General features: G+C 35.8%; 1 protein-coding gene across 6 annotated transcripts in view; it reads right to left on the reverse strand.

Annotated features, from left to right (window-relative positions):
- The window catches only part of ADGRB3 (adhesion G protein-coupled receptor B3), a 450,213-nt gene that overhangs the window by 231,213 nt on the left and 204,312 nt on the right, over positions 1-14,688 (reverse strand). For all 6 annotated transcript variants that reach the window (XM_069011355.1, XM_069011354.1, XM_069011351.1 and 3 more), the window contains one exon: positions 14,024-14,130. In XM_069011355.1, the coding sequence (XP_068867456.1) occupies positions 14,024-14,130 (107 nt within the window). The remainder of the gene's footprint in view (positions 1-14,023; positions 14,131-14,688) is intronic.

Below are 14,688 nucleotides of genomic sequence, written 5' to 3' on the forward strand. Positions count from 1 at the left end.
GCACAAACCCACAAGTTCATCTGAATTTAAAACTAACTTATCATAGAATCATAGAATATCCTGTGTTGGAAGGTTTTAGATAGAAGAGAATTACCCAAGACAGACCTCACTCTAAGCAGGAGGGCTGAAAATACTATGCAACTGGCAACAAAAATTTTGCCATGGTCTTTAAAAATGTATCTTCAATTGCCTTTTAACTCTGCTTTATTACTGACATATAGAAGGAAAAATTACTAATGTAACACACAGTTGAACTTGATGATATTGAAAGTCTCTTCCAACCTTGATGATTCTGTGATAATAGGGTGGTGATGTGGAAGGAAGAGTGTAAAGATACTTTTTGCAACTTCCAGATCTCCCCAGACACTTTATGTCAACATGGAAGCCTTTATTATATAAAAAGTTATATAAGAATACACTATATAGTAAAAGTAGCACAGCGTTTGAAAGGTTCAAAATAGCTTGCACAAAAGAAGTTTTAAAAATACAATCATCCTCTGAAATACTAATTCTAAGCAGCAGGGTTTTTTTTCATGCTGTTGGTTCATATTGTGGCTACATTCTGAACCAGTCTTTAGATAAACTAGATATACGTAACCTAGCTGGGGCTGGGCAAAGTGGCTGCTTCAGGCTTCCTCCATGGCCTTAAGTCATCTTTAAGAGCAGCTGGGGATTGTTAGGGACCACAAGTGCCTTGACAAAACCCTAGAAATGCATAAGACTTGGGAGAATACCTGCCTGCTGCATCATGGACAGAGAGTGAATCTATTCCAAACCATGAGTACAGAGGTACAAGCATAATAGTATTATTAATACTTAGAAAAAATCAGTGAGAACTAAGACCATTAATTGGTTTGGCTGGTTGGTTGCATTTTTTTAACAAATATTTTAGAAGAAATACCTCCCTTAGTCTTCAGAACATTGCAATACCTCCCTTAGTCTTCAGAAAACAAAAATTGCAGAATATGAAATACATAATCAGGAAAGAAGCTTGCTTGCAGAAATAATTTTGTGCAGTTTCTATTACCTTTAGAAGGAGATTTTGAGCATAATTGTGTAGGAAAATAATAGTGAAGAAAAAGGTGTAAGATGGAAGGAAATTAATTACAGTAAATTCAGGAATCAGATATTGTACACATAACATTATGAACTACTTTCTTGGGAACAAGTAAAAGCAAACATGAACTTGATTTGTGCATTTTTGCTGTGAAAATTTTCTTGTGAAATGTTATTTGTCTCATCTGCTCACACATTGTGTCTCAGTAGCAAGTGAAAAGAGCATCAGCCAGCACAGTAACACTAAGGAGTAGAACTTTTGCTGTAACTCATCCACCTGTTCCTTACATCAGAACATATTTCCAGATTTTGAGGATTAACAATATTCAGTGTACCTTTAGTCAAGTTCAAAACACATACAACATAAAAGACAGTCCATAAAGCTGAACTCCCAAATCTCACATGTTCCTCAGGATGTACTGTGGGAAAGGCATCACACAACTTGAAGGCAGGGTTTAAGAGAGAAAAGAGATGTTCTTTTAATACCAGTAATAACAGCATTTGATAAGTCCTCATAAAAACTCTACTGAGCTGTTATATTTGTATAAACACTGGTAGGAAGGCTGTTGAATTATTTAGCAAGTTATTTTGTAGTGCATTATTTTGCTTCCTTTTGCTTCATCCATATGTTCACCTTCCATTTGTTTTTCCATGCTCCTGCGAGACTTTAAACTCACATTTTAAAGATGGCAGGGGCCAAATTGTTGCTGGATTTGGGACATACAAAGTACACAGAAGTCTTGGTCTCAGCTGCTTTTGCAATGCAAATAATAAATTGAAATGATCCTACTTTGGACTGTTTTTTATACTTTCGAACAAGTAAAGCTCTGGTTCCAGTGAAAAATTTTGCCGATCTCTAACAGCAGAAATGGGAGCTGTAGTATGGCCTTTGTGCTTTTGTGCTTTCAGGAAGACATTCTGGTTGCTTTTTGGACACAGTGATAAAAAAGGTCTAGCAAGTGCCCACAATGTCACAGGACAAAGTTATTACACCTGCTTCAAAAGTAGGGTTGTGATGCAGGTGGTACAAAGTATCTCAGAATTACTGTCTCTTAAAACTACAGCTCCATTTTGAACTTTTTTTTTTTTTTTTTTTTTAAAAATTGACGTGCCCAGAAAACTCAATTTCCCAGCCCGAGTACCCTTTCTCCCTTGAGCCACACCTCTTATACACAGCTTCAAGACCACCATTTTTTTCATCCTCTCAAGCTCCAACATGGAAGTTCCTTTCCCTGATCCTTAGCTACCCCTCCAGGCCCACACTGCCTTGAGTTAGACTAGCAACATACCCTTAGAAACAGCATAGCAAAACAGAAGGTTGCAATGTGTTTAGGTAAGAAAAGTGGTGAAAATTAGAGTTAATGAAGAGAAATTTTTTCTAAGACCAGTAAGCAATGTGCACGGAAAAATTAACAGCCTCTTTATTATCTGTTTATTACATAATGTATTTTCTTGTTGTAAGACAGCTTACAGCTCCTAAACACAACTTTAAAATCACAGGCCATTCCCTCAGTTGATATAAACTGTCACAATACTATTAAAACCGCTGAAGATGTTCAGATTCGGGTAAGTTGAAGGTAGTGAATTATTGCACAGCTATCACAATAATCTTTTTGCATGAAAATACAGAATATTCTCATCACTAATTAGTATAATGTCTTTCTCACCATACTGTGTATTTTCTGTCCTATGGTCACTGTGATATTATGCACTGCCCAAGAAAGCTATTTTGGTCACCACTCTAGGTCCTTGTAGTTCTCTGTGTGAAGGTCATTTTTTAGTGGTCTTACAGGCAGGCTCATTAAAAATAAAGTTTATGAGCCGAGAGATAGTGAAATGAAGCAGCTGTTAAACTGACACCTCAGTTGTCAGCTCAGCCTCTAGCTGCCTGCTCTATATGGCTGCATACTTCAAAAATTACTGAAATGTTTAACTGGACTTTGACTCAGGGTCCAACTGCTTTTGTCCCCCGATTTATCAGAAAGTATGATATAATAAAAATGCCTCTTTACAAAGTCAGATCTCCTAGGCCTCTGGCATTGGAGTACAAATTTATTACTGCATAGTAATTACTGCAAACTTAACAGGTAGATGTGGTTTAAAAGGACAGAAAACAATGAACCCTCAAGAAACCTATAAAAGACTGAAAAGAATTATTAATTCAACCATCAACTATTTTTCATTATTTTTTAACATGACATTAGATTCATGGCTAGGTATTACTAATGGTGTCATTAATACATTTTGTGGTGGGGGAACCATAAGAACCCAAATCAGGAAAACTTACACAGAAGTGAGGAAGGACAATTTGAAATAAAAATATATCCTGAAATTACTCATAATCTGCAAACCACTTTGCTTCTCAACTTCAGAAACCAAGACTAATATTTTGTAAAATATAGTGGTCTTAAGTTGCAGAAACTGTAAGAATATTCACATCGCACTTGTAATGTGATGTCATTGTGAGAAAGAGATGTCATATTTGACAAAATCCTCATCACAGGCTGTTTTTGTTCTCATGATCAATAGACAGACCTTTAACTGTTTTGGCACAGAACTTTCATTTATTTTCCCTCAATATAATAACTTATTTACAATTTATTTGTCTATTTTCAGGCTGTTTCAGTATTCAAGAATATAATTTTATCCATTTTTAAAATGAAACGGAGTAAGGTCTAAAGATACGGCTATGCATATTCAGGTATGCATTCAAACATTTGTAACCTAATGTCATGCAAGAGATGTTTTCTATATATTCAGTATATTATAAAGGATATGGCTAAAGCAATACAAAGTAATTTTCCACTTTGTCATCAGTGAAATTAGTTAGTAATCTCAATTTCAATCATGATAACACACAAATAAAAATTTTGTGCAAAGAAGGCAATCATATATTCCCTTTGTGTACAGCAGAAAAGGGAAAAAGTAATTTGTGCACATTGTGTCGAGGAAGATTAAGGATATAAATAAAGGAAAATTTTACAACTGTAAAGTAAGGGATGTACCACAGTTTACCTGAACAGACTATGCAGACTTCCTTATTGGAGGCCTTAGTAACAGCCAAGAAAAATAAAATGCCGGAATAACACAAGTAGAGCTGATAGGACACATATTTGGGCTGGATGACCTCATGAATTTCCTTTCAGTTCTATGTATCTTTAACACATCCCTGCAAATGTTCTGAAACCCAAACTAAAGCCTCCTATACTTTACCCCAACCAGAAAAGTCAAAGTTTAAGGAGTGTTCTGAAATTGAACTTTTGCCTTCCTGCATTTATCCAATCATGGTGTGCAATCTTCTGAACCAAGTTTTTGCTGAAACTGTGCCTCTGTGCACTCAGCTGAAATGACTACAACCCAATACTTTAAGAGACTTATTTGAAATGTATATAGATGAAAAAAAAGTAGGATCACTTCATTATACAGAAACAGTTGTTCCACTGTCATATACTTCCAAATATTTTTAAGCAAAATGTTCCTCAAAATAGTGATTTGGTTTTAGAGAAAAGAAGAAAGATTACACAGAATCCTGTGCTGTTTTAGACATTAATCTCAAGCAAATGGAAAATCTGCACAGATGTCAGAGAAATTGCATGTGCTCTTCTATATGTGATCAGTTTTACAGAAGAATCTTTGAAAAAAACAATCTAGTATGTGTGGAGGTCAAAACTGTTTTTAGAAGAATGTGAACAGCTCAGAGGAATGCTTCACTCTTTCTGTACCTTTTTTCTCTGCCCTCTTTTACACGAAGACTCCTACTATGTTGTTCAAGAGATTTTTTTACCACTTTAGCCCATTACATAATTACTTTTCAATTAACATCATCATCATCGTCATCATCATCCTCACCATCAACATCATCATCAGTATTGTCAATTCTAATCCTTGAGCTATAGCCATTAAATAGGTAACAGAGAGAAAGTAATTACACTGTTTCAGTATTTTGATTTGTGCATGGATCCAGCAAAACATTTTAATGGATATTTTGAACAGATAAGACTGCCCCCAGTAGAATAACAAATGAGTCCAGGGATGAGGAATGAATAATCATTGAACAGATCACTTCTTTTTTTTTCTTATACTTATTTTTGTGTTTGTTGACCAGGATTTTTTATAATTTTATTAAGTGCTGCTTTTAAATGCTCTAATTATCTGTGATTAAATCCTGCTCACATTGGCATGTTGTGTGAGAGATCTTGTTGTTGTTATTGTTGTTTCTGTTTTTAACCAGAGGGCATGTCTTCAAGATTTGTGTTATCTATGTATAATACAACCTGACAGGAGCAAGAGTTGAGAGGAAAAAGAGAATGACGACTCAGAGGGTGGTTTTCATTCTATGACAGACATATCATTGCTTGAGGTAAAGTCTCCTGGTTCTCCATACTGACTGAATGGCTGAGGCTACAGGTCACAAAGGGACGTACTACAAATGAGTTGTCTTTCATTTTTTATGTTACGTGGTCATCCTTGTAAGTATATGTCCCTGAACCATAAACCTCTGATAAATGCTTCACTTTAAATGCTTATCTGATTTTAACCAATTTCTATACTTAGATGATTTTGTTTCTATATAGTCATTTCCATGACACTTACTACTGTTTGCAGGACAAACCAAAATTTTTTTGCAAGGAAATTAGCATTATTGAGGAGCCCTAATTTCTGCATGGGTGTGCTGCATAAAGTAATAAGCCAGAAAAAATCCTTTGACTCTCATATAATTAATAAACCATGGTGGGGGAATGCAGCAAATGAAGTAGTGAACAAAAAAAAGCAAGGGAATGATTTTAAGTATAAGATGCTGTGACCACTTCTTTGTCTCCTACTTTCAAGCCAAACTCTTGCAGTCATTCTGCAGCTAGTGCCACATTCAGTTGGAGTGAAGGTTCCAGCAGTTCTGGTAGACTTTAAGGGAAAATTAGATGAAATCGTTCTTTATTGAGTTCTTAAATGGCTTTCAATTCCTTTACCTCTGGCCATACCCTAGTGAAGTTCACCTGTGGCTGCAGGGTTGGTTGGCTGGTTTGTTGGGAATATAAATGTGATCAGGGAACACTCAGCTGCTCACTACTGCAGCAGACACAGAAGCAGCAGCAAACGCAGCAGCACATTTCATTTAACACATATTTATCTTTGGTAAATGTGTATGTTCCAGACATGGAAAAAGTATTATGGACCCTGAAATGGTAGTGGGGACTTTTCTTTGAATTTAACCAGTGGGATTGGTTGGCTATTAAAAAACAGATATTCAAAAACAGAAAGGAAGGAAAAGAACTCTCCAGGTTGAATTAAGTTGTGATGTGCTTGTGTAGAAAAGCAGGCAAATGTTTTCTTCTACTGTATAGCATCTCTAAGATTGAGGTACATGTCTATGTTGGCAAGATCACAGAATCATAGAATTATTTATTATTTAGAATTATTTAGGTTGGAAAGGACCTTTAATATCATCGAGTCTAACTGTTATCTCAGCACTGCCAAATCCACCACTAAACCATGTCCCCAAGTGCCACTCCTATACGTCTTTTAAATACTTCCAGGGTTTGGGGCTTGACAATCTTTTCCAGGAAGAACTTTTTCTAATATCTAGTCTAAAGCTCCCCTGGTGCAACTTGAGATCATTTCCTCTTATCCTGTCACTTGGTACCTGGCAGAAGAGACCTCCTTTCAAGTAGTTGTAGAGTGCCCTCACCATCAAGCCAGTGATACCAGTCATTAGCTTTTTTCCCTGAAGTTTTAATTTTTGCCTGTGTAGAATGGGCAAATGTTAGTGAGGCAAGAGAAAACTGTTGCCTGTCACAATCTTTTGATCAGTTGCTCTCTGGTGAGAAGAAGGTTTGTCATGCTTCAGACAAGAAAATGGAAGTGACAAAACAGAGGTGCAGATTCTGGCCTTACATGGGAAGCAAGGAAAGGAAAGCAGATCCTTTACTGACACCGCTACCTACCAAAAGCTGTGAAGGTGAAGAGGAAGAGCTGGCATATATCAATGTAAGTATAGACTGAGGAGGAAAAAAATGTTGGTTTTGAGGCCTCTGCATTCAAATCTATAAAAGTAAGCCCGGTTGCTTTGCTCTGCAGCTATATAAAAAGAAAGGAAGCACTAAACTAGCGAAAAAAAGGAGCAGTAAACTTTTTAGGAGGAAGCCTTTCATTACCTAGAGTACAGCAGTCATTTCAGTGAGGAGTACATGGACAGGCTGATACGCTGCCCTTGTAATATAATTTGGAAAAACAAAATCATCTCTAATGAGCTGCAGCTGAGAAAATCATTATTCACCTCAGAGCTCTTTTTATCAAATTATATTTTAGCCAAGCACTTGCAAAATTGTGAATAACGCTGCTGTGGAAAAAGTTGAAACAAAATTATAGAATGAGAAGAAGCAGCAAAAAAGCATTTTTATGGCTGTATTATTAGTTTGGTATGTAAAGATTCACCTGCATAAGTTTGTAAGTGCTAATATTTTGACATCAATGTGATAATTCATATGTAGATTTTTCCTTCCTAACTCTCAGGAGTTAAGAGATATTTAAGTTTTCCAACTTTCTGATAAAAAGCAGACCATTTTGCATGAGTTCATGTTATATTAGGTGTTATATCAATAAAATTGGCACTATGTTCTGTGACCTGCAACATAAGGAAGACATAGACCTGTTGGAGTGAGTCCAGAGAAGGGCTATGGGGATGATCAGAAAGCTGGAGCACCACTCCTACAAGAAACGACCGAGACAGCTGGGATTGTTCAGCTGGAGAGAAGGCTCCAGGAAGATCTTATAATAGCCTTCTAGTACCTTTTTACAAGAACATGTAGTGACAGGGCAAGGGGAATGGTTCCAAACTGAAAGAGGGTAGATTTAGATTAGATATTATGGAGAAATTCTTTACTGTTAATGTGGTACAGAAGTGGAACAAGTTGCCTGGAGAAGTTGTGGATGCCCTATCCCTGACGGTGTTCAAGGTCAGGTTGGATGGGGCTTTGAGGGACCTGATCTTCTGAGATGTGCTCTGCCCATGGCAGGAGGAATGGAGCTAGATGTTTTTTAAGACCCTTTTCAACCCAAACCATTCTGTGATTCAATGAAATTAGTACCTTATTTTTATCACAGCAACTAAATATAGAATTTCATCATCCAGGCTAGAAAACTGTGCTACACAGGTTTATAAAATGGCCTGTATTAGTAGAGATTTTCTGATACTACTGGAGATGTCCTTCAGGAACAAAGTTTCTTGGTAACAGGCTTTAGTCTTCGTCATTATTTATGAGTGTAGCTCAAATCTCTTCCTAACTAGAGTGTCCGAAAGAGGAAAACTCACTTTAGGCAAAAGGGCTATTTCAGTGCATGGCAAGGCAATAATATTAATACTTTTTAAGCAGATCCCTTACAAAATTATCTTCTTTTTTTTTTTTTTTTTTTTTTTTTTGTAATTCAGTAAATCCTATTGCTTAATATGAATACATAACTGTAGAAAATAGAAATAACCTATGTATTCAAGTGTTTTCTCCCTCTTCACAAAATCAGTTTCTAATGTTCTATGGTAAGATGTTATGTATTAATGGTTTTCATTTAAAATGGTCTTAAAAGCTTCAGTACTCAATTTCTAAAAAGCTCATAAGATGTGAAATCTCATTGCTCTTCCATACCTAATTGTTTTAATCTCATTTAAATTTTTTTCATTAGCTTCCATTCAAGTCTTTTGTTTCCTGGTTTTTAGATTTTGGACAGTTGGGGAGGAGGTAAGTGGTTTCTTGTTTCAGTTTGCATTTTTTTGTTTTGTTTTGCTTGTTTTGCAGGGTTTTTTTTCTAATTTAGGTGGCTATTATCCATAGAATGGATTAAGAATAGATGAAGAATTCTTCATCTATGCCTCTTGGAAGCAGGATAATGTAGGATACTCCTTATTCTGGTGTCTTGGTTCTTAGTCTTATTGCTTGTACCATACCAAATTCCATAGGTTTCAAGGGTGTATGAAAGCAAAATGTTTACTCTTATTTGAGGCATTTCAGTCATCTTTTTTCTTGGATAACATCTGAAATAGGCCTGTGGGCTCGTAATCACTGATTCTATTATTAGTCCTGCAGTTACTCATATCTAAAGATTTTACCCTGTTTATCCAAATAAAGTAAAAAAAAACTAAGACACACCTCAGAAGACACTAGTCCAAGTTAGCCAACTACTAGGTAAAATAGACAACTCTATGTAAAAGAATTAGGTGGACCATTTTCTGCTTCCAGATCAAAAGAAGATAACGAGCAATGAGTAGCATACTTCATAATATTATATAGACTAAGTTAGGGTCATTAGATCATCATCTAATCTGCCTTTTTCCATGTAACAGTCCATTAGGCCAGCAACCGATACACTTTAAAGAGATTAAAACATGTTAGTTAGACTGAAGTAGTTCAGTTTTCAGAAAATGAAAGTATATGCCAAGGGTAGAAAGAGAGAACAGGCTTCAGCAAGGTCAGTAACTTCTGCTGTAGCAGAAGTTGATTTGTAAAATGGTCTGAAAACCCAAAATATGTCTATCCTACGGAATGGAAAAATCCTCCAAATTCTGGGAATTTAATATGGAATTACAGAAAGGAAGGAAATTCCTCACTATTAACAAAACTCTGGTGATCAGTATGTGACTAAGAACTTTCCAGGAGGAACTGAAGAAAGGATATCCTCTGCCACTAGATTTTATTAAACCTTATGACTTCATTTCTATTCGTAATAAAAAAGACACTTGAAAAGATTTCTTGTTGTAATCTCCTCTTTCTCAAGAACACATTTAAGAGATTGCACATCATTGGGCAAAATAGTCTTCTCAGCTACAATGTCTGGTAACAGACTCAAAACATTGTGCTTGACTAAGAACATTTTCTTAATGCAAAGGCGTAGATACTGCAAACACACTAGGAAAATGCAAGAAAAGCAGAACAAAATCTAGTATATGATCTGTTATGTTTCTTTGTCTGCTCATCAAGTTAATGCTTGATCCTCTAGGTTATGATTTCAGGAGGCAAAGTATACTTATTTGTCACTTTGAATTTTCCACTTATCGTGCTATAGGAAGAATAATCCTAATCAGGTTCTTTAAATATTAGTATTAAAGCTAAGCAAATAATTTCCCAAAGGTTTATTTCATGGATTTGGGCATTTTTGTGCCTTGATATGTTCAGTGAATAAATTTTCTTATAAGTCAACCAGCTGTATAAGCTGGTCAAACAGTATTTGTTGAATTCATTTGATGATTGATTTATACCAAATGTTGAATAAATTATTCATTATTAATTGGTTCTGTTATTCAAAGAGATCCAATTATCATCCCTAGTTTTAAAAGGAATCTGTACTCCATAGTGCACAGGGTAAAAAAACCTAACAGAAATACAGGCTGTACATTTGTAGCATAGCTGACATGCATCCTTCTCTTAACTGCTTTTCCTCAAACTCCTATCTTATAGGACATGGTTCCCTTAAAAGACATAAATTGAATGTTGATTTCCACAAGTCAAACCATCCCCCTCTACTATTTCATCATGTTCAAGTGTGTAGTCTCTTCAGAGGCCCTATGGTTATCATATTTTTACCATGCCAGGGATTTTATGAGTTTTCCTATGGAGATGTAGGAACATTAAGGAGGAAGAGTGGCTAGGCACTAATTCAGAAGACTTGAGATAAATTTCCTGCTTAAGCGGTCTCATTTCTCCATCAACAAAAAATGGAGAGGAGTACAGATGGATCTCAAGAATATATTGAGATATATTAATTTAAGACTATGCATTACTCTGAAACTGTTGCAATAGAATATGAAGAATAATATTGACATATGTATCGAAAAGTGATCCACGAGTCCAGACAACACAACCAATAGAAAACCCTGTTTTCTTCTGAGGTGCCATAATCTACATTTGAGGTGCTAGGGCATGCAGTAGAGGCAGTAAGTCTGCCTTGCACATTCTGTAAGTGATTGGAAAAAGAGATGCTGTTCATGGTGCTGGCGTTTATGAGCAAAGTATATTACCTTTAGCATTATGGGTGTATTTTTAGCTTTAACGACGCTCCGTCTTTACAAATAGACTTTCAAATGGATTTTGAGATTAAAATATGGCACCATTCTAGCATGATTTACAGAGCTACCATGTTAGTCTCAATACAAGTCTTGAGTCACACTGAAGAACACACAGCACTAGCTGTGTTTCTGCTACTTTAATACTGCTTTTTAAGGGTTGAAACTTGTCCCATGTCACTTCCAGGTGAGTAATAGAGAAAACTAAAAATACAAGAAGCTTTGTGCATGAGGCAGCGAATCTACAGTAGTTACACACAGTAAGGAAACAGTCTTCAGGGGTCAATCACCTGTGGTTATGTGGTAAAATTCTACATTACATATAGCAAAGAATTGTGGTTTCCTCACGTTTAACTCTCTATCCCTCCTCTGTCCCAGAAAATCATGCTTTTATTGCCTGCTGACAGTGGCCTCTCTGCTATGCTATCCTCTAAAGGATGGTAGGCATGGTTTGGAAGACTGTTCACTGGTATGGTCTGAAATGGTGTCAGGGAGCAAGCAAACAGAAACACAGTTAAACAGTGCAGATGACTACAAGGACGGCTTTTAAGCTGAAATTTATTTACTAGTATAAGTATAAGCTTCCAGTTCAGCACCAGTGCAGCCAGGTTAGCAGGGTCTATGGCCAAGGAAGTCTTCTCTGGCTCCCATCATATTGAACACTTTTCTTTAGGTAATATTTTCTCAGGCACAGCATCACATGAATTCTACTACGTGATTTCTGGTTCTAGATCATATGTGGCTTCTTTGGAGGGCAAAAAGACAGGGATTTGTCTGTATTCTATGCTTTAATATATTAAATATTGTATTTATGTATATCAACTGCTTAAGATCAACTTCAGGAACATAATTTTTTTGGAGACTATGCATCTAATTTTTTTTATATATTTCAGATAATAAATGAAAGGGATTCAGCTCAGACCAGATTTTTATGGGAATATTCACAGAACTGAGTGATACCCACCTCTATTCCTGGTCTGAGTTGGTGAAATAACTTTATTGGTAAGTTAAGAACACTGAGACATCTCATAAATGCTTTCATAAGCACACATATTTATTATAGCAACACCGTCTGTCAGCAGCTTCCTTATAAAGCCCTATTTTCAGGGATTTATGGAACTGACATATGTATCGTGGGGGGACAAGCCTACATTTGCAGGGCGATGACCTTATAGGTCTTTACCTCTATTTTCTCTGATTCTTTAAATATGCTGAGTTGTTCACTTTGAGAAGCAGAAAGATGTAAGACAAGAGAAATTTTCTTTGTGAACAGCTCCCAAATGCAAAAGTCCACTTTTCTTCTGTAATTTGTATGCATATGAACAAGACTTAAATTTTGTGCAGCAATAATATGTGTTTAGGTGCTTGAGCAATTTAAAAAAAGCTTTACCTATTTTTAAATGTTCTTTGGCAGAAAGTATATTTCACAGTGTCATTTACTCATAATTAATATTTCCAAAAAGTAAATGTAGAAAAAAAAAGATAAATCTTCTCTAGGTTAGAAACATCTTCTTTTGTTCAACAAGTCAGACTTATGGCTCGAGAAAAATTACCAGTGCCTACCAAAGCTAGGTAATTCAAACCACCAAATCGCATGAAACAGCATTTTGCATAGTTTGAATTGCCAACTAGCATAGACACAACGTATGAAATTGTTGAAAAAGAATAAAATACCAAAATTATTAAATGCAAAACTATTGCAGCCAACTTAATGTGGTTTTTGAGCTTGAACACTAAAGGGAGAGATGAACATGCAGGCAGCTGTGTAAAATAGAAAAGTTTCTGTGTAGTGAGGAAAACTCCTTTGACAATCTATTCTGTCCTATTTTAAAAATAATTCTTGCTTTGGCCTACCCTGAAACTAAATCCCACGCCTCAAATAAATTGGATCTAACAAAACAGAAATGCAGCTCAAAGGAATTAATCAGAATCTCCTCTAAGCAGCAATCCAGATTTGAGGCATGGCAGACAGGCTACTGCTTTCCAAGCCACCAAAGAATTTTAAATGTAGTACTGAAGTGTTGCACTTGGTTGAGAGGTTGGGAAGTTATGAAGCACAGAGCTGTATTAGTGTGCCTCTGCTGAATGATAAACGGAGCATTGGCCTTTGGAAAGGGATGCAGAGTAATAAGAATGTCAGTAGAATATATCATGCAGGGAAAACCCATTGTCCATGAGAACCTTCAAAGGCTCAATTCCCACTATAGTGTTAACCTGGCTGAATGCTTCAGCTAGGGACATAGAGGGTAATCAATATACCTAACATATACCATGGTAGCATATTTATAAAGAAATACACATAATGTATTACATCTATCTATATAAACATAATTAGATAGTACATAATTGTGTAATGCCTGTGGTTTGCAAAGAAACTTTTCGTTAGGCTTTTTGAAAAAAACCCACGTAGTATTTCTTCATCTGGAGTTACTTTACCTTTTCCAAGACATTATGATAGCTTTACCCTATAATCATTTCCTATTGTTACATTCGAAGGCGAAGTTCTAAATTTGATAGCAAAAAGACATATTCCTGGCTTCCTACTCTGCAATTAAAGAATTCACGATATTGCAAAATTCTCAGCAAGTTTCTCTTCCAGTAAATCTCATTTATTCACATCTCATTTTCTAATAAACTCTGTCTTGCCTCTGACCCCTATAAAAATTTCACACAGTGGACATGAAAGAAGGGAATCGGATACATTTTTCTACTTCTACAGTAAGACAAGGCTTATTTCACAAACACCAGCATTATACAAGATCAAAATAATATCCATTAATATAAATTATTCTTTCTCAGATCTATTTCCCTCCTGGCATTGCTTATCAGCAACCTAAAAGTAAATAAGTAAGTTCTTTTTCACGCCAATGATTAGTAATGAATAAACAGAGCAAGTACTAAAGCTGACTTTGCACCTACTGAATGCTGCAAGTGTCTGTACTCGTTTGATATGCATCTAGCAAAGCTTGGATGTTCCCAAAAGGCCACTCCATGAACACTGAGAGAGCAGCGTCTGCTAGTGGTGCCTGTAAGACACAAAGAAGACAGAAAATATTTATATAAGTGAGAGCAACTGGAAAGAATGAACCTTATTTAATCTGTATTCCATGCTATTTTAAAGGCACACACAGAAACAATTTCATGCAATGATTATTGGTATATAGAGAGTAGTACAAGATTCTGAAACATATTTCAATGTTTACTTGATTGTTTTTTAGCAGTGTTTTCTTAATTAAAAATATTTTTTATGTTTTCCCTCATTTTCATCACTTTGCCTGATAAATCCAGTCAAACAGATTTGTCAGCTTTTTCTCTGTGGCTATAATGCTCTGTCTTGAGGTGACTACATGCTCATATGTATGTGTATACATATGTATATACAGAGATATATATATACACACACCACAGACCTATGCATATATGTAAGCTGTAAGAGACAGCACATGAACATGTGTATATTTGCACGCATATGCATAAGTAAATATGTGCCGTTTTTATAGATATATTCACACATATCCATATTTATATGAATCTACTAATAATTTATCTAGGACACAATGCAAAAGATTTCTCCCCTTTTTTAT

Source organism: Aphelocoma coerulescens, chromosome 3, assembly GCF_041296385.1.
Source record: "Aphelocoma coerulescens isolate FSJ_1873_10779 chromosome 3, UR_Acoe_1.0, whole genome shotgun sequence".
NCBI lineage: Eukaryota > Metazoa > Chordata > Aves > Passeriformes > Corvidae > Aphelocoma > Aphelocoma coerulescens.